General features: G+C 42.3%; 1 protein-coding gene across 3 annotated transcripts in view; it reads right to left on the bottom strand.

Moving 5' to 3' along the window:
- Positions 1-21,586, bottom strand: part of LOC126284013 (lysosome membrane protein 2-like) — a 395,168-nt gene that overhangs the window by 99,782 nt on the left and 273,800 nt on the right. For all 3 annotated transcript variants that reach the window (XM_049982556.1, XM_049982555.1, XM_049982557.1), the window contains exons 5-6: positions 9,949-10,093; positions 4,462-4,671 (exon numbers count right to left, since the gene is read on the bottom strand). In XM_049982556.1, the coding sequence (XP_049838513.1) occupies positions 4,462-4,671; positions 9,949-10,093 (355 nt within the window). The remainder of the gene's footprint in view (positions 1-4,461; positions 4,672-9,948; positions 10,094-21,586) is intronic.

Below are 21,586 nucleotides of genomic sequence, written 5' to 3'. Positions count from 1 at the left end.
ACACACGCGAGACAGATCCTCAAATATCTGTAGACGTACAACAGATATTCAAAAACTGTTTTCACCAGCATGACCGTAAGGCAGAGGCTTAGGAAACGAAATACTAGGCAAAATTTGAAAACGTAAACAAGTACTATTTCAAACACAAACTGAAATAGGCAACCCCATATTAATTCGTATGCTATCAATAGCATGAAAAATCACAAGAATAATGGCATTAGTTTAATCGCAACACTTCAATTACATTCCGATAAATGCGAAGCGACGTTGACGCTTGAAATAAATGAAGCGCACAGCCAGCGCACGCTCTGAGATTCAAGCCGGTAATCGTGATGTAATTGATGTACTACGTCAGTGGAGTGTTAATGTGTGGTGCGGTATTGTGTGACAATACATCATTGGGTCATATTTAATTGATGGCATTGGTAGGCAGAAAACATCTTCCTAGATAGTTTAGCCCCTTCTTGAGCTGTAGAGTAGTAGTAGTAGTAGTAGTAGTAGTAGTAGTAGTAGTAGTTGCAGCATCATCATCAGCAGTAGTAGTAGTAGTAGGAGGAGGAGGAGCAGTATGTTAACCGGGGGCCCAGAAACGACGGAGATGCTCCGCCCCCGCCGCTGCCGCAGTGGTCCACTTCTCCCCTCCGCTGCCCCCACACCGAACCACTCTTTCAGGGTTATTGTTCTGTTCGGCCCTCGGTGGATTGGAAACGCGTCTATCAATGTTGTTCCAAACATGATGGATGTCCTACACATAATGCAGAAGTTTGCCAGAGACGTTCTGGATGCGGTATTTCCAAATAGGTGGATGGGGGGGCGGGGAGCTACTGTGCGATGGCCAATACGGACCCCCGACTTAACGCCATTATACTTCTTTCTCTGGGGAGCAGTGAGAGAGAGAGAGTATCAAAAACCCCCAACGACAGTAGATGATATGCAACATGATATTACTGCGACGTGTGCGGCAATATCTGTAGCAACTCTACGATCTGTGCAACACTCTCGTTATCCGTCTGTAAATGCTTACTGATGCTAAACTGAGGCACTGCTAACATATGTTGACATGACACAGTTTCATTGGTCAAGAAGTGGGTGTATTTTCTGTGCTAGATGTAATGCACAACAATACAGTTTCTCTGGGCGACAGGGCATTAGTAAATGTGTGTAGCAAGCGAATTCAAGTGTTTTATCTCGAATTGTAGCTCTAGTTGTCATTTCGTTAGAATAAACATACATTTACAATTTGAAAAACTTAACTTTGCGTACGACGTGTTACTTTTTTATTTTTGTGGATTGTGCATACGTTCCTACTGTGTAAGCCCCTGACACAGGCAGAGTGATGTGCACGCTTGAGTCTCAGGACGTGCGTTAGCTGTGCGCTTCATTAATTTCAAGCGTCAAATTCGCTTCGCAATTTCTCGGGATGTAATTGACATATTGCGATGCAACCAGCGCTATGATTTTTGTGACTTTTCATGCTACCGATTACTTAAGAAATTATTGGGGGTGTACATTTAAAAATTCACAAGTCCGTGTTGAAAACATTATTTGTCTACGTTTTATAATTTCATATAGTATTTGGTTTTATAAGCCCCTGCCGTACGTTCATGTTGGTGAAAAGTGTTTTTAAATATCTATTGTTCCAGAGCCATTTGAGGTGGCAGAGTTAGGTAAGACACCCTGCATATATGAGTGTTTGTGCTCGCTCGTTCGCTGTGTTACCTATATTTCACCTTTGATTGTGCAGCAGATGCTTATTAGTTGTCATGAAGCGACTTTTTTTCTTAGCGATCATATGGGGAGCGGACTGTTCACTGTGTTAAGTCACCTGGTTCAGGTCTTGTTAGCCTCTGAAACGTATGCTAAATTTTCAACCATTGCCTCACAGTGGGTGGAGGTTATACTTAACAGCCGAACTAAGTTAATAATTGGCTCCTTCTACCGACCCCCAGACTCCGATGATATAGTTGCTGAAAAGTTCAGAGAAAATTTGAGTCTCGAAACAAATAAATACCCCACTCATACGGTTATAGTTGGTTGGGACTTCAACCTTCTCTCGATATGTTGGCTAATATACTTGTTCAAAACCGGTGGTAGGCAGAAAACATCTTCCGAGATTGTCCTAAATGTTTTCTCCGAAAATTATTTCGAGCAGTTAGTCCACGAACCCACGCGAATTGTAAATGGTTGCGAAAACACACTTGACCTCTTAGCCACAAACAATCCAGAGCTAATAGAGAGCATCATGACTGACACAGGGATTAGTGATCACAAGGTCGTTCTAGCTTGCCTTAATACCACTTCTTCCGAATCCACCAGTAACAAACGCAAAATAATTTTTTTTTAAAAAGCGGAAAAGTGTCATTAGAAGCCTTCCTAAGAGACAATCTCCATTCCTTCCGAACTGACTATGCAAATGTAGACGAGATGCGGCTCAAATTCAAAGATATAGTAGCAACAGCAATTGAGATATCCATACCTCAAATTGGTAAGAGATGGAACTGATCCCCCATGGTACACAAAACAGTCCCGAAAGCAGTTGCAGAGGCAACGGAAAAAGCATGCGGAGTTCAGAAGAACGCGAAATCCCGAAGATTGGCTAAAATTTACAGACACGCGAAATTTGGTACGGACTTCAATGCGAGATGTCTTTAATAGGTTCCACAACGAAACATTGTCTCGAAATTTGGTAGAAAATCCGAAGAAATTCTGGTCGTATGTAAAGTACACAAGCGGCAAGACGCAGTCAATACCTTTGCTGCACAGTGCCGATGGTACTGTTACCGAAGATCGTGCCGCTAAAGCGGAGTAATTGAACGCAGTTTTCCAGGGAAGATGAATGGAATATTCCAGAATTTGAAACACGAACAGCTGCTAGCATCAGTTTCTTAGAAGTAGATACTTTAGTGGTTGCGAAGCAACTCAAATCGCATGATACAGGCAAGTCTTCAGGTCCAGATTGTATACCGATTAGGTTACTTTCACATTACGCTGAAAGAACTAGTTAGCAATCATATACAACCGCTCGCTCACCGATAGATTTTTACCTACAGATTGGAAAATTGCGCAGGTCGCACCAGTGTTTAAGAAGGGTAGTAGGAGTAATCTATCAAACTATAGACCTATATCATTGACGTCGTTTGCAGTAGGGTTTTGCAGCATATACTGTATTCAAACATTATGTATCACCTCTAAGAGAACGATCTATTAATACGTAATCAGCATGGTTTCAGAAAACATTGTTCTTGTGCAACGCAGCTAGCTCTTTATTCGCACGAAGTAATGGCCGCTATCGACAGGGGATCTGAAGTTTATTCAGTATTTCTAGATTTACGGAAAGCATTTGACACCGTTCCCAACAAGCGACTTCTAATAAAGCTGCGGGCCTATGGGGTATTATCTCAGTTGTGCGACTGGATTCGTGATTTCCTGTCAGGAAGGTCGCAGTTCGTAGTAATAGACGGCAAATCCTAGAGTAAGACTTATGTTGCCCAAGGAAGCGTCCTGGGACCTCTGCTATTCCTGATCTATATAAATGACCTGGGTGACAATCTGAGCAGTTCTCTTAGGTAGTTCGCAGATAATGCTGTAATTTACCGTGTAGTAAGGCCATCCGAAGACCAGTATCAGTTGCAAAGTGATTTAGAAAAGATTGCAGTATGCTGTGGCAGGTGGCAGTTGACGCTAAATAACGAGAAATTTAGGTGATCCACATGAGTTCCAAAAGAAATCCGATGGAATTCGATTACTCGATAAATAGTACAATTCTCAAGGTTTCAATTCAACTAATTACCTCGGTGTTAAAATTACGAACAACTTCAGTTGGAAAGACCACATAGATAATATTGTGGGGAAAGCGAGCCAAGGGTTGCGTTTCATTGGCAGGACACTTAGAAGAAGCAACAAGTCCACTAAAGAGACAGCTTATGCTACACTCGTTCGACCTCTGTTAGAATACTGCTGCGCGGTGTGGGATCCTTACCAGGTGAGATTGACGAAGGACATCGAAAGGGTGCAAAAAAGGACAGCTCGTTTGGTATTATCACTTAATAGGGGGGAGAGTGTGGCAGATATTATACACGAGTTGGGATGGAAGTCATTAAAGCAAAGACGTTTTTCGTCGCGGCGAGATTTCAGTCACCAACTTTCTCTTCCGACGAAAATATATATTTTTGAGCTGATCCTACATAGGTAGGAATGATCATCATAATCAAATAAGAGAAATCAGAGCTCGAACAGAAAGGTTTAGGTTCTCGTTTCTCCCGCGCGCTGTTCGGGAGTGTAATGGGAGAGAGATAGTATGATTGTGGTTCGATGAACCCTAAGCCAAGTACTTGAATGTGAATTTACAGAGAAGCCATGTACATGTAATTGTCATATTTCTTTGAATGAAGCTTGTAGACGATTTTGTGGCTGCAGCCGAGTTTGGATCCTCCGAAAGTTGCGTGGTGTAAGGGCACTCACCGTCTGGAGCAGGCCGACCTTGAGGTTCCTCATGGCGGGGTTGAAGGGCCCCATGACGGTCTGGATGGTGTTGATGAGCTTGTCCTTGTAGCCCCAGAACAGCTGGTGCGCCGTGAGGCTGTGGAAGGGCTGCGCCTGCAGCGCCCTCATGCCGCTCCGCAGCGCCAGGCGCGCCAGCAAGCCCGCGTCCTGCATGCGGGCGAACGCCGTCTGCAAGGTCAGCGGGGAGCCGTCTGTTACACAGGCGTGAAGGCGCGCAGCTGAACTTGGCAGAAACTTACGTTTCACATACTCGTTTCGGAAGATACAACGGACTGAGATAGAAGATTACAGTCTAACTTAACACAGAATAACGCAACACACAGACATTAAGCACATGCAGGACACAACAGAGCATGTGCTTGCCATTAGGAGGGTAGCATTTGGGAGTTCATATATGCCTTATCTGCTAAATTTATCCGAGTGTTTCGTGTGTTTCGAGCACTCTCCTCTGTACTACACTATTTGAAGCTCTTTTTTTAATATTTTGCCCATTCTGTGAAAAAGTGTGTGTGTGTGTGTGTGTGTGTGTGTGTGTGTGTGTGGACGCGCGCGAGCTTCAAATAGGGTACAGGACAGACGACGCAGCACAGTGTGTGCTCGGAACACAAGAAACACTTAGAGAAATTTAGCAGATGAGGCACATATCAACTCACGTTCACTAGGACAACAACTGCTACCCATCTAATGGCCCACAACCATCAGCCAACTACAATACGAACAGATTTAAAAAATAAGAAAATCCAGCCACAGCCTATTCCATAAACTAACAATAGAGAAATAAATACACTACAATATTCAGAGAAATGAACAAAAGTATTGTAGAAAATACTTGTAGCATTTGTATGTGCGTTCAGTGACTCATGACAACGCAGAAATAAAACTATCCGGGAAAGAAATACATCAGTTGTACCAAATACAAGCGCGAAATACCCTGACGAAAGGACGTTACGTTTTAAACATAAAGTGATGCGTTAACTTGCAAATTAGGTTCACATATCATCATTTCGTTGCAGATGACAGGCCACCAGTATCTGATGATATACGAACGGTCCTACATAAGCGTAAACAGTAAAATTAAGTTAATGACAAAAACAACTGTTGTGTAAGTATAATTTACATTGATTAGCAACCACTGAAAGTATCTTCACATTTCACAGTTTACAGATAAAAGAATACTGATGGCACAGAGGTGCAGAAACATGTCTGGAATGAAAACTCGGTTTTGCCTAACAGGGGGACTTTATATCCATCAGGATGATATTGCTGTCGTCAGTAGAAAAAAGACAGAATTGAGCTATCTATTGAGTAGAATAGTGTAACACTAACTCAACATAAAGAATAAACGAAAGAAAGTTGACAGGAGTAGCAGAAATGAGATCATAGATAAACTTACCAATAACTGAAGTAGTGAAGAAATTATGCCAACTCTGAAGAGAGAAAAATTGGGGACAAAGCAAGGAGAGTGTAAGAAGCCGATCAGCACAGCGCAACAGGGGGCTGCTGACCAAAAGAAGCGCCGTTAGTATCACAAATAGGCCTTAATTTGAGCGAGAAGTTTCTGAGAAGGTAGCTTTGGAGCACAACAATGCAATGGTAGTCAATCATGGACTGTATGAAACTAAGAGTGCAAGTTGCAAGTAATGCCTCCGAATTTTTTCGTGAAACTTCAAAGGTTTCTAAAGAAAGAAAAGCGTTATTAAATTCTACGTCTTTATTATTCATGCCTATGTATTTCTGTCCAATCCTTATCGTCGAGCACATTTCTCCTAACCTGAGACCAGTTTGCTGACACCGTCACTGAAGAAGGTTTGTGGATGGAGCCACAACCTCATCTCTACTTGTAGCGAATTCGCCGAAGGTGTTCTTCCAATCTCTGGAACAGACGGAAATGGGACCAGTCAGGACTGCATGGAGGATGATTGATGACAGTTATCCTAAGGCGTTAGATTGTTGATGACGTCTCAACGCTCGTGTGCTGCCTGGCACTGTCATGCTAAAGGAGAGTGTGCGCCATGTGCGGACGAACTCACCGAGTTCATAACACTATTACAGCACCCTCACTCTTACGCATTGCCATAGCTACGTTACACTCCCCGCAGATAGTGGTAATTGCGAAGCGGGAAGGACGATCAAGTAATACGCACGACATCCGATTGTTCAGCTGATTTTTAGAAGAGAATAACAAATTCGGAGACTTGTTTTCAGAACGCACTCGTAGAAAACGAATAGAATCTAAGCATTTGAGTTGCGGTGCTAAAGAAGGATGCTGAAAATTAGGTGGACTGATAACATTAATTAGGTAGTCCTTCGCTGAATCGGCGGGGAAGGAAGGATTGTGTTGTGGACACTCACAAGAGCAAAGGAAAAGATGGTAGAAGTGTTAAGCCTTCATGAAGGAACTGCACTGGTACAACAGCGATCTGTAGATTCTAGGGAGTGTGAAGGAAGATAGGGATATATCCAAAGAACGGGGACGTCCTATGAAATTGTGGAGGTATCAAACTCTTAAGAAGGCTGGTGAGAAACTACTACTACTACTACTACTACTACTACTACTACTACTAACAAAAGCGTGAACACTGAAATCTCATGATCGTAACGTGAAGTAGCACTTTCACCCGCGAGAGGATGAATTTTGGTCGCACTGAATCTGGCGAGTTTTGCAGTAGGTACGATAATTGTGAGCAGTGTATCGCTAAGTAACCCAAGCATTCGCGACCGTCCACAGGCGGCTGAACTACAACAGTTCTTTCAAACAGAAAAAACGGGTTTCCTAAACTGGTCATTGTTATGAGCTCAGTTACTACAGGCAAGTGAGTTAAGGTTGTATGACGGAAGCAGTTTCTTATCCGTAGCGCCACAACCGCTCTTACATCCTTCATTAGATGGTAGCTGTGCGCTCATGCTCCGAGACACACACCTTTCTTGCACACATTTTGATAGTCCTTAAAACGACAGTTCCTAAATTCTTGTAAACATTGCGCGTGTTCCACTGTTTATTCACAAATGGGCTGCACAGATCGAGTTCTGTTCGATAACCACGTTACTGATTGTGATTTAGGACTGCTAATTCTTTTGAGTAATAACTGAATCTTTATTCGTGTGCGGCAGTTCCTTCACTATCTGTAGATGTACGTCTGCAGGAAGCAACACAAACTCGTTTGATTTATTTTCCTCACAACTAGTACCTCCCCACGAGACGTAATGTGGGAGAAAAATCCGTAATTCTGATTTCTTTTAATGTAGCATGCATTTGTACAGCACTGGTCTCATTGACACGCATTTTTCTGAAGAGAATTCCTTTTTGTGAAGCTTATTTATTTGCACGATCCTTTCGGTTAGTTGTCGATACCGACACGCTCTCCGACTTCTCATACCATTTGCAACTGCCATTTATTTCCTCCTGCTTTGCTAGGTAGGCAGTGTCCTTGAGGCTTACTAAGTTGTAGGCCTTGTATCGCACCTAAGGACGTAAGAGATGGAACTGAACAAGTACTGGACGAAAATAAGTTTACCTTCGTGGGTCAGGATGCGTCCTATCAACAGATACCTTCCTTTGATCAAATTGGGCTATAATTCTTGTTCTCTCTCTTCCATCCCCCCCTCCCCCCCAAGTCCGAATCAGTATCTAAGGTGCCCCACCTACCCGTACGACTTTCAATATTCTTTTATAGGGACTAATTTCAGAAGTTTCTATTCTCGTCAGAATTGGTTATCGTGCACGTTTCATTTCTGTTGAAGGCGACATTCCATATAAATATTTTCAGGAAGGCCCACGAAACAAATTTATATTAAACTTCCTGGCAGATTATAACTATGTGCCCGACAGAGACTCGAACTCGTGACCTTTGTCTTTCGCGGGCAATCTGCCAGGAAGTTTCATATCAGCGCACACTCCGCTGCAGAGTGAAAATCTGATTCTGGAAATTTATATTAGTTGTTACCAAATTTTTCTTTCTGTTACTTTATTTTGTATCATCCCTACTTCGCCTATCTTCAATTATTTTACCGCAAAAAAAAAAAAAATATCTGCCCACACTGACTACATGCAGTGTGATTTCCTATCAAATTTTATGAACATCGGCTGATTAAATTCGACTTCGTTTCTTACTCCATTTTCTCATTTGTAGATGTTGGTCTTGCCTCGTTTCAAGACGCTACCCGTTCCACTCAATTGCTCTTCCAAATCCTTTATCCACTCTGTCAATTAAGTCCTCAGCAAACTTTATTTCTTATTTTTTCTCCGACATTAATTCCCTTTTAGAATTTGTCCTTTATTTCATTTGCTGCCAGCTTAAAGTACTTACCGAATGATGCCGAGGACGGTCTACAATCTTTAAGGCTCATTTCTCAGTTACTGCTTCTCTTTTATGCCAGACTCCCGTAATATCAATCCGGCTTATGTACAATTTTCTGCTCTGTGTATGTTACTCAGCTAGCTTCAGAATTTCACAGAGTGGTTGCAGTAAACGTTTTTACAATCTTTCTGTAAACCCACAAATGCTGTACATGTCGATCTCCCTTTCTTCAAACCATCTTCGAGGATAAATCGTTAGGTAAGCTTGGCCTCACATTTTCCTGCATTTCTCCCGACCGCTAACTGATCTATCAGAGACCGGCTTCCACGAATTTCTTCGTTCTTCTATCAGCAATTCTGATCAGTAGTTTGAAACAATGGATTATTGAACTCATTTTTCTATAAAATTCACAACTGTCGACTTAAATCTTCTTCAAGTCTGAGATTATCTTACATGTTTGACGTATCTTGCGTAGCAATTACGATACCGCTATTTGACCAAAAATTGACATTTTGAGAACTGTTGGTGTAATGCAATAACGACTATTGTTTAAACAGTAACCAGCCACAAGAATGACATTTGGATCAAATCACAACCAGTTTCTGATTTTTTTACAAATCCATCTTCTAATGGTCTTTAGGAGCTTCGTTCTTTTCTTGCAGGTGCCTTGTTTTGTAAACATTAACTACGAAACGAGGTCCCAGCAAGGAAACAACCACCTGACGATGGATTTACAAAAAATCTGAAATCGGTCATGGTTTGAGTCAAATGAATCCTGCTCAGCCATAGTTAGGGCTGGTTGCCGTTTCAATTTTGAAACTAAATGGCTTAGTTTTGTGATGGTTGGTCTAATGTACCTAACATTACAATGTACCTAACATTACAATGTACCTAACATTACAATGTACCTAACATTACAATGTACCTAACATTACAATGTACCTAACATTACAATGTACCTAACATTACAATGTACCTAACATTACAATGTACCTAACATTACAATGTACCTAACATTACAATGTACCTAACATTACAATGTACCTAACATTACAATGTACCTAACATTACAATGTACCTAACATTACAATGTACCTAGAGATAGCCTTAAACAATTTAGCGGTCAGAAAAGGAAGTCGTGTCTCACCATCAGCGGCATGTTGGCGACGGTGACTGTATCGTTCAGCGTGCCGTTTGACTCTTCTGGGACGAAGACGTACGTGTTGTTCAGCCTGTAGGTTATAGTGGTGTCGTTGTCACCGAATTTGATATCAGTCTTTTTGGAAATCTCCCTGAAACGAAAAGTTCAAAGAACTGTAAATACACACACCTTCATTAGTATTCTTACTAAATTTCATCAGGACTAAAGCAGAAAAAACTGTACCCATACTTCATGTAGAATTCGTCTTACACCATAGTCCGTTTACATTCATGCTTAAATTGATCTTCAGAAAAAATGTTTGGTTGGACTGTGTAAGTAATGAGAAGGTGCTACTATATTAAGTGAAATACAATGAAAGATACCATTTCAAGTGACTTCGAAACGGTCTTCCTGTATTTTACCAAGCAGTTCTTAGAGTACTTCATGAAAGAAATATTTTACAATATTTTTAAGTGGCGATGTTTTACAGCTTCTAGCAAGTTTTGGAAAATCTAGGTTTACACAAGGTGAACTGTCACTTTGTTAATCAACCGGTTTCGTTCATAAATTGACCTCAGTATTTATGACATAAAAATCATGTATATAACAAACCTGAAGTATCAGTTGCCCACTGTCACATGTCTACTATATGCTTTATGTTCTCCAGGTTTGTAACTGTATTCCTGTGTGACATAATGCTTGTCAATAATCATGGTTTGTCATGTTACTTTCATGTCATTTTGTAGCTGATGATGGCTCGTTTGTGACCGATATTTTATCTGTAATCAGGTGGAAATACTGATGTTTGTGAATCATGATTTTTTATAAATACTGTGCGCTGAAACGGTCATGTACCATTTTGCACTTTGCTTTATTTTTATCTGCTTTGTTGTCGTGGACTCCAAAGGAGCTGCATTCAGAGAGGTTTAGGGTGTTTTGCTGTAATTCGTAGTGCCTTGGCAGTTTCGTGGTTTGATAGATCATGATTGCAGAAGTCGAAAACGCTCATTACTGTTAGCGATTCTGATTGCTAGTACGGTTACGATTCTGATTGCCACTGCTTGGTTGTACGATCTGTGTTGACTGCTTATTCTACTAAGGTATCGTAATTGTTAGAAGCAAATAAAAATATAAGTAAAAAGTGTTTCTTAAGTTTCCCGTTTCTGAGTTAACAGCCTGTAACTGAGATGTTTAAGTTAGAGCACTTAACGCTTTTTTTTATTAAGCCTGAGAAAGTTCTAATAATTAAAATAACTAGTTATGGGTTAGATTTCCATCCGGTGAGCGTCAGTTTTCCTGTAAGTGACATAGCATCTTCGCTTCGGATCTGAAATTTTACTGAGGATTACGTTAAACTGTGGTAGTTACTAAAATCAGATTCATTAAAAAGAGAGCAGATAGGACAACCAGCGTATGCCACGATATTCGATCGATGCATCGCCAAGTTATAACTTCTTGTCATCAGGTATCAATGGTTAACAGGAAATTGTTCTTGAACGTATGCAAAATAACTTCTTATTTTTCAAGAAAGTATGGTCTGGTTGAGTCGAACAGGAGATTAATGTTACCAATTAAAAGAGAAAGCGCAGCACAGCTGCACGTTGCCATCCTGCAGACAGTTGCGTCTCAGTGTGTGACTCCGCGACTACGGTTCATATCCCTATCGTGTGAACCACGATCGTAGCTTATAACTTACAAGAGGCAAGCCTTAAGATACATTAACTTCTCTGTTGTCTGTCGTTCCTTACTCGCCTCAACATTCATGGAGTTTTGTTCCGTTTTTGCAACTCGTTTCGCTCCTCTAATTTATGAAGGATCTTCACTGGCTTGTAGTATTTGTTTTTCTTTATGCATATAATGAATGCAATATGTATTAGTTGCTAGTATGTTACATTTTCTCATGTCGCTTGTTTTTCAAGTTAGAAGAAACTGTTGCAGCACAAATTTCGTGAGGTTAAATTATCGTTTGATATTACTTACGATTTCCAGTGGTGTTAATTCATGTGCGTCATACTGGAGGTTTGTGTACTCTATCTCCGTTGTCCGTACGACCGGTTTTCGGCGTTTTCTCGCCCATATTTATTACAGTACTTCACTTACACTTTTACCTGTGTATTTTACGTGTGTTTACGCCGACTACCGCTGCGAGTTTATCTTGCGTGTTTTGTGTGTTTTATGTGTATGCGGTTTGATACTCGTTCATTCGGTGTGTGTGTGTGTGTGTGTGTGTGTGTGTGTGTGTGTGTGTGTGTGAGAGAGAGAGAGAGAGAGAGAGAGAGAGAGAGAGAGAGATTCTGTTTGTTATTATTTTAATGGCTAACATGGCCACTGAGCTATTGCTTATGTAGGTTTGGTCAATAATTACTTTTTCATTGAAAAAGCTCATTATAGTTTTCCTGTAGTATCAGGAGCTTTTTGTTGGGATTATTCACTCCAAAATTTTTCATGTCCTCTTCCATGTCGGATGGTTCGTGTCCGTGTTTTCTCATGGTGTTCAGCAATGGTTCTTTTCATACTTACGGCTTCTCTTATGTTCTTTAATGCATATACAAAAAACTTGTGGGACAGGCCACTGAAGATGTTTCATAAGTAAGGGGAGAGAAACGTGTTTGGTAAAACACGAATGGCGTTTATTTAGTTGCAAAGACGGGAAACTCCTCAATGGATTTGCGACAAGTTCCAGAGAGATTTTGACACTGTCACTAAATGGCGGAGCCCCACTACTGATCTATCATTCCAGTCCCATCCTAAACTGTGGGTCTTAAGTCTCCATAGCAATATGTATGAAGTTCTAATGTTACTATAACTAGGAGTAGTTAATTAGGGGCAATAAACTTACTGATTGCTTTCTTCTTTATATGAATATCGATGATAGACAATGCGGTATCTGGAAAATAGTTTTCACGACTTTTTCCGGAAGTAGACTGAATAGTTACGGAAACCCATATTTCAGAGCTGTATAGGTGTAAATCCATAATGTCATGTTTCTGTTAGTGTTCTCGTCCAACATGTTTGAATAAGCACTATTCTTTTTCTCTGCCGGCTGGGAGAGATGGCCATAACCATTTGGGATAGTTAGCCACCCCGAAAAACTTGTTAATTTTTTAGTTATGACAGGAATCTACGTTTTCACAGATGCCAACTAAGTATGTCCCCAACATTAGATCTACTGAAGACAGATTGAGAGGAAAAAAAAAGAGACTTCAAATTGTTGTCAACAGAGTAAAAATTGATAGTTATTCAGTCAGAGGAGGTTCTGTGGAGTTTAATATTCCAAGCAAAATCCTACAGCGAAAATTAAAAGTAGGTTGTGGTTCAAAAACTGCACTGCGTCCAGGTACCTATTCGGGTTTTACCAGTAAGGAACCACTTGTGTTATTTCCTATAATTTTCTGTATAAAACGTACTGTAACAAGTAATCCATAAAAAGTTATAATGATTGAATTATCTCTTAATACGATTTCCTCTGAGTTATTAAAGTGTTTTGCTGGCCGGTTATCCCTTGCCTGTCTGGGTATCTAACCGTGATACACAGGAGACATGTTACAGAATTGAAAAAAAAAATCTTAGTTTGTTTGAACTTTGGTCTAACTTCGTGATCGAAGACTTACTTAGCTTTTTATGAGTATATAAAACATTATAGTTACATGTTTTAGTGTTGTGTGTTTGCTATTGGCATTTGAAAAAAATCATGGACATCTCTCCCTATTTTACCCTACTATCTAAGAGCTGTCGAAAACACTACGAAAAACTTGAACAGGAAAGATCACGAATATAATGCGTGGAAGGCGAACCAAATGGTGCATTTTGTTAACGGAGCACTTAGAAGAGGCAACAAGTATACTAAAGAGACTGCCTACACTAAGCTTGTCCGTCCTCACCTGGAGGATTGTTACGTTTTATGAGAGGCATACTAGGCAGGATTGGCGGAGGGCACTTTCTGTTACGATATTGCAGTGCGCGTGTTGTTATGATTACGATCCCAAGTTCCTTTGAACATGCATATATGTCCAAAGGAACTTGGCATCGTTATCAGAATAACACATGCATTGCAATATCTTATTTATCCGCCGATACCTGGTAAGCTACTTTCAAGTACGACGTCTGACTTATGTGGGATTATATATAATGGATGCATGAGAATAGATCATAGACGCATGGTTGACGACATATGGAAGATTGGGTCTGGCCGTTAGTCATGCAATAACAACCAATCTTGGTTCGAGTTCCAGTGTGGCACATATTTTCATTGTCGCCATTCCACTGTACAGCCGATGGTTGTCTTTATTGATATTGCGAATACATTTAACGTATCTTGTTTGTTATGGCGAAATAGGGGGCGGGACGAAGGGAGGGGGGGGGGGGGCTTATATGATACGCCAGTTGGGGTAGCTTTAATTAAAACGAAGGCATTTTCTATTGCGACAATATCTCCTCAAGGAATTTCAGTGACCAACTTTCAACTCCCAATGAAAATATTTTTATGACGCCAGTGTATAGAAGGGGAAATGGTCGAGATCATGAAATAAGAGTAAACAGTGCTCGCAGGGAAAGATTTAAGTGTTATATTTCCGCGCACTTTTCGAGAGTGGAATGGCAGGAAAGTATTGTGGGAATGGTTCGATGAAGCCTCCCTCGTGCACTTACGTGTGAATTGCAGAGTTATCATGAAGATGTAGAATCGAAGTGTTTGAAATATGGTACTATAGCAGGTTGTTGCGTATTAGGTGGACTGATACAGTAAGGAATGAGGTTCTCCTCAGAAGCAGGAAGGACAGGAGATGAATATTTGGAAAACATTGACAAATAGGGGCAGGATGACAGTATGTGTTGTAAGACATTAGCGGATACTCCCATTACACTATAGGGAAATGTGCAGGGTAAAAACAGCAGGGGAAGAGGAAGAATGGAATATCAAACATTTTAAGACGTTTGGTGTAGACGAAGTCATGGCGTCATTCGTCAAACCAGTCAGAGGACTGGCTAAAAAGCACCTATCTGTTTCAGGCTTCTATTCTATGGCATCTTACATGACTCCCAGCTTTGAGAATACTCAGCCCGTAGCACAAACAAGCAGGCGACACTCCATTCCACATCCAAGTTGAGAAATTATCAATGAAATTCACCTACATCCGCGTAATTGAGGCGTTATTTTATTTTATTTTATTTTATTTTGACTACACGTTTCGGCATTCCACTGTGCCAGCTTCAGGCCCCCGCAGAATAGGAGTATACTTTTACTGTGTATCAACGTCTACTAACAAGCTTTACAGAAAGTGACGCGCAATCATAAAAACACTTAATGCTACAAAATAAAGTAGTGGCGTTGAAAGAAATCTCGGTTCGCATCCAGCACAACAGAGCAAAACCTGTGCACATATTTGTTAGTCATGAAACTATTTATCATCACTGATTCACAGGGGAACATGCAAAACCATTAAGCTAGATAGTATACAGTTAGGAGCTCCGCCGAATACACCTTATCAATTATTTTTAATATGAAAGCCTATATAACTAATAGATGAAGAAAACCTTAGAATATATGAGGATCTATCCACTTTTAAAGTAAAATGTCTCACTGTAATCTATGAAGTACGAAAATGTGTACATTTACGGTCTAGTTACTGTCACAGCTGGTGATATAATTGTCACGGCATGAAAACCGCAGTTTCATGCAAAACTCTCAGCAGACGACATACCGACAGGAAAACTGAATGCAGAGAGCACACTAAGAATATTCACAAATATTTTGTGCTCCTATGTTATGCAACAAATCGAAATAGAAAGATATGATTTGGCGTCCTTTATATTGCTTAACAGGTCGCCATTACCACGGCCTCAAATCTCAAGTCCTACTCGAACAAGCGGAGTCGTCTTATGTTTCCGCCGACAGGGTCATATCATTTACCTGAGAGTATAAGGCAGTACCGTAAATCCCTATCTATAAGTTACGAACCCATCTAAATAATAACAGACACGTAAGTTGTGTTCCCGATAGGTAATGCGGGAATGGGAAAAGCTAAATAATACGTTAGTGTGCTAAGTTCAAGCTCACTAAATTAATAAAGTACTTGCGCTTCAAAGGGACATCGATTGCACGCGAAAAAGAGGTTAATATGTATAATCATATTATGAAGTACTCGTGGAGTGAACAGTACTACTCAAATCATGTCCAGTAACGGAGTAACCCAGGCCATCAAAGAAAGTGTTAGTGGAAGTCCAAATACACTCCTGGAAATTGATATAAGAACACCGTGAATTCATTGTCCCAGAAAGGGGAAACTTTATTGACACATTCCTGGGGTGAGATACATCACATGATCACACTGACAGAAACGCAGGCAACAGAGCATGCACAATGTTGGCACTAGTACAGTGTATATCCACCTTTCGCAGCAATGCAGGCTGCTATTCTCCCATGGCGACGATCGTAGAGATGCTGGATGTAGTCCTGTGAAACTACTTGCCAAGCCATTTCCACCTGGCGCCTCAGTTGGACCAGCGTTCGTGCTGGACGTGCAGACCGCGTGAGACGACGCTTCATCCAGTCCCAAACATGCTCAATGGAGGACAGATCCGGAGATCTTGCTGGCCAGGGTAGTTGACTTGCACCTTCTAGAGCACGTTGGGTGGCACGGGATACATGCGGACGTGCATTGTCCTATTGGAACAGCAAGTTCCCTTGCCGGTCTAGCAATGGTAGAACGATGGGTTCGATGACGGTTTGGATGTACCGTGCACTCGACGATCACCAGACATGTACGGCCAGTGTAGGAGATCGCTCCCCACACCATGATGCCGGGTGTTGGCCCTGTGTGCCTTGGTCGTATGCAGTCCTGATTGTGGCGCTCATCTGCACGGCGCCAAACACGCATACGACCATCATTGGCACCAAGGCAGAAGCGACTCTCATCGCTGAAGACGACACGTCTCCATTCGTCCCTCCATTCACGCCTGTCGCGACACCACTGGAGGCGGGCTGCACGATGTTGAGGCGTGAGCATAAGACGGCCTAACGGTGTGCGGGACCGTAGGCCAGCTTCATGGAGACGGTTGCGAATGGTCCTCGCCGATACCCCAGGAGCAACAGTGTCCCTAATTTGCTGGGAAGTGGCGGTGCGGTCCCCTACGGCACTGCGTAGGATCCTACGGTCTTGGCGTGCATCCGTGCGTCGCTGCGGTCCGGTCCCCGGTCGACGGGCACGTACACCTTCCGCCGACCACTGGCGACAACATCGATGTACTGTGGAGACCTCACGCCCCACGTGTTGAGCAATTCGGCGGTACGTCCACCCGGCCTCCCGCATGCCCACTATACGCCCTCGCTCAAAGTCCGTCAACTGCACATACGGTTGACGTCCACGCTGTCGCGGCATGCTACCAGTGTTAAAGACTTAGATGGAGCTCCGTATGCCACGGCAAACTGGCTGACACTGACAGCGGCGGTGCACAAATGCTGCGCAGCTAGCGCCATTCGACGGCCAACACCGCGGTTCCTGGTGTGTCCACTGTGCCGTGCGTGTGATCATTGCTTGTACAGCCCTCTCGCAGTGTCCGGGGCAAGTATAGTGGGTCTGACACACCGGTGTCAATGTGTTCTGTTTTCTTGTACTATACTTAGGACAATGAAGTTCTCTTACTGGTTCCTTATGGTTCAATTTTGTGTTATCTGTGTCGGCATGAAAGTTTTTAGCCAGTTACATTTTTTGAAGGAATCTGACACACTAGCCAATTCATTTTTCGGCATTTCGATACTTTTTGACTGCATCTTTTGAACAGGACTACGAATCTGGTAGTATATCAACGTTTCAGCTTTGTCCTTTACTTCTCCATACAGCTTGTGAGGAATACTATGATGTTCTTACCATAAGCATTTAAGTGTTTATGGAGATTGATGTTAACCTGACGTTAGTTATGAATTTTTGAGTTTATGGGCTACCATTGTGGGACGTAAATGGCTTGAGACTCTACATACATTTGGACTTGCAGTAACACTTTCACTGCTTTAGGTTATTCTATTACTGGCCATGACTTGATGAGAACTGTTCACTCCACGGGTACTTTATAATACGGATTACACATGTTAACCTCTTTTTCGCACACAATCGATACCCCCTTTGGTGCTCAAGCACGTTACGTATTTAGTGGAACTTTGATGTCACCTAAGGGATAGTTGGTCACCTATTTTTTAGCTTTTTCCATAGCCGCATTACCTATCACGTTCTATTTTCGTGTATTATTATTTAGATGGATTCGCCATTTATAGATAGGTGTTTAGGGTATTGCCTTATAGTTCCAGGAAAATAATAGGACACTGTCGGCTGAAAATTCGAGGACTCCACTTGTTCAGTAGGATTTAAGATCGTTGTTGGTTTGTTTCACCGTGGTAGTGCTGCCCTGTTAAGCGATATGAAGGACACCAATCCTATCTATTTGGATTTGTTGTGTAACACAGGGTCACAAGGTATTTGCGAATATTCTTAGGGTGCTCTTCGCATTCTATTTTTCTGTGGTAAGTCGTCTGCCTTTGGGTTTTGCATCAAATTGCATTTCTGATGCGGTGACTAATTACATCACTAGCTGTGACAGTACCTAGGCTTCATACATTACAGTGTGACATTTTACTTTAAAAGAGGATAGATCTTCATATATTCTAAGAGTTTTCTCATCTTTAAGAATTATGTAGGATTTTATATTAAAAATAACTGACAAGCTTTGTTCGGCGGAACTCCTAACTGTGTACTGTTTAGTTTAATGGTTTTGGATGTTCTCCTGTGAATACGTGATGGTAAATAGTTTCATGGCTAACAAATATGTACACATTTCTTATTTTGTTGTGCTGGATGCACGACGAGATTTGTTTCAACGCCACTACTTTATTTTGTATCATTAAGTGCTTTTATGATTTTGCGTCACTTTCTGAAAAGCTTGTTAGTACACGCTGATAAACACTAAAAATATACTCTCTTATTCTGCGGGGGCCTTTAGATGGCACAATGGAATGCCGTGACTTGTAGTCAAAATAAAAGAAAATAGCGTCTCAGTTACCTGGATGCTAGCGAATTTCACTGATAATTACTTTATCAGCTGGGGTCCCCTGCCTGAGGTTTTGAATAGACTGTACTCGTGACGCTAATTGTATCTAACGACATACTCATTTGAGTCAAATTAATCACTGGATTTAAACAATCGATATACTAACTGATTACGTTTGGGAATCTTCACGAAACAGAAATGTATTATTTGTATTAGGAATCTTATTAATTCCTGATATTACAATCTGAGGGACTTTAAACTTACTGGTTGAAGTTAATGAAATTCTTCTAAGTATTTGTCCACATTGTCCATGTGTAAAATCCTATGACGTTTCGGCCACTATCGCAAATGGCCTCCCTCAGGATGTATTTGACAACAGGTAAGTAATAGGTTAGCAAGAATTTCGTGAGGAACGCCGTTTCCAATAGAGGCCGAAAAATCAAGGAATTTTGTACATTGACAGTGCGGTCGCATACCCAAAAGAATTTTTCGATTGTGACAACCGCCGCAGAAGCCTAAGCTTACAATTATTTGTCCAACTCCAACACGGTACAGCAACCGTTACAATGAACCTACTTTTCACGGACAGAAAAAAAAATAGTAACTAGCGTAACTACGAGAGAGAGAGAGAGAGAGAGAGAGAGAGAGAGAGAGAGAGAGAGAGAGAGAGAGAGAGAGAGAGAGAGAACTTCATGATCCGCCTTATGTAACAGCGCTTTATATCTGAGCATACAGAATGTGGGTCAACCGTCAGCCGCTACTTGATAAGCTAAACAGAATCTCCTGACTCACTCGAGTTGCTGGCAGTACATGAACTGCAGACCGTCCGTCTAGCTGGGTGGTTAAGCATGAACATGACCTCCTCCTCATAACGAAGCACCAAATCTAAAGTTGATTGTCGTCATTCTTGATAGTTCTTCCTATTTCATATGTATTACGACTAACATTTCGTATTTGAAGAACTGACGCATTTTCAAACGGAAGTATGCGAGCTTATGTACGTACGTACATTTTACAATGTTAAAAACGCTTAATAATTACTGGTTTCAGGAATTGTATCTTGAGATGTGTTTAAAGTAACAGCTTAGGCGCGACATAAACATTCAAATTACGCTCTGAACAAGAAGTGGTACAAAATATTTCCATGAATTATGCGGTACGTTGTCACATACAGAGAGAGACCATGTGACGACACCATGTGTAAGTCATTGACATATTTCATGCTACTATTCAGCTGAACAGGAATGGACGTACCTGGAAGTTCAGTCACGGAATTTCGAAAGAGAAAGCTAGGCACGAGGCACGTAACTGCAAAGACACCGTTGGTAACGGAAGAAATACTTCAGTAGATCGGCGACAGAAAGAGGTGGAAAAATGTTCATGGAAATATTGTATTATAGATAGGCGTTGACTTAGCAACCAAATTATGAAGGGCAGTCAAATGAAAACCAGATTTGTGGAAAGAAACGAACAGAACTGTTTATTATTTCCAAAATACTGCCGTAACTTAATATACACTCCTGGAAATGGAAAAAAGAACACATTGACACCGGTGTGTCAGACCCACCATACCTGCTCCGGACACTGCGAGAGGGCTGTACAAGCAATGATCACACGCACGGCACAGCGCACACACCAGGAACCGCGGTGTTGGCCGTCGAATGGCGCTAGCTGCGCAGCATTTGTGCACCGCCGCCGTCAGTGTCAGCCAGTTTGCCGTGGCATACGGAGCTCCATCTAAGTCTTTAACACTGGTAGCATGCCGCGACAGCGTGGACGTCAACCGTATGTGCAGTTGACGGACTTTGAGCGAGGGCGTATAGTGGGCATGCGGGAGGCCGGGTGGACGTACCGCCGAATTGCTCAACACGTGGGGCGTGAGGTCTCCACAGTACATCGATGTTGTCGCCAGTGGTCGGCGGAAGGCGCACGTGCCCGTCGACCTGGGACCGGACCGCAGCGACGCACGGATGCACGCCAAGACCGTAGGATCCTACGCAGTGCCGTAGGGGACCGCACCGCCACTTCCCAGCAAATTAGGGACACTGTTGCTCCTGGGGTATCGGCGAGGACCATTCGCAACCGTCTCCATGAAGCTGGCCTCCGGTCCCGCACACCGTTAGGCCGTCTTATGCTCACGCCCCAACATCGTGCAGCCCGCCTCCAGTGGTGTCGCGACAGGCGTGAATGGAGGGACGAATGGAGACGTGTCGTCTTCAGCGATGAGAGTCGCTTCTGCCTTGGTGCCAATGATGGTCGTATGCGTGTTTGGCGCCGTGCAGCTGAGCGCCACAATCAGGACTGCATACGACTGAAGCACACAGGGCCAACACCCGGCATCATGGTGTGGGAAGCGATCTCCTACACTGGCCGTACACCTCTGGTGATCGTCGAGGGACACTGAATAGTGCACGGTACATCCAAACCGTCATCGAACCCATCGTTCTACCATTCCTAGACCGGCAAGGGAACTAGCTGTTCCAACAGGACAATGCAAGTCCGCATGTATCCCGTGCCACCCAACGTGCTCTAGAAGGTGTAAGTCAACTACCCTGGCCAGCAAGATCTCCGGATCTTTCCCCCATTGAGCATGTTTGGGACTGGATGA

Source organism: Schistocerca gregaria, chromosome 8 (genome assembly GCF_023897955.1).
Source record: "Schistocerca gregaria isolate iqSchGreg1 chromosome 8, iqSchGreg1.2, whole genome shotgun sequence".
Taxonomy (NCBI): Eukaryota; Metazoa; Arthropoda; class Insecta; order Orthoptera; family Acrididae; genus Schistocerca; species Schistocerca gregaria.
This window is presented reverse-complemented; position numbering and strand designations above follow the sequence as displayed.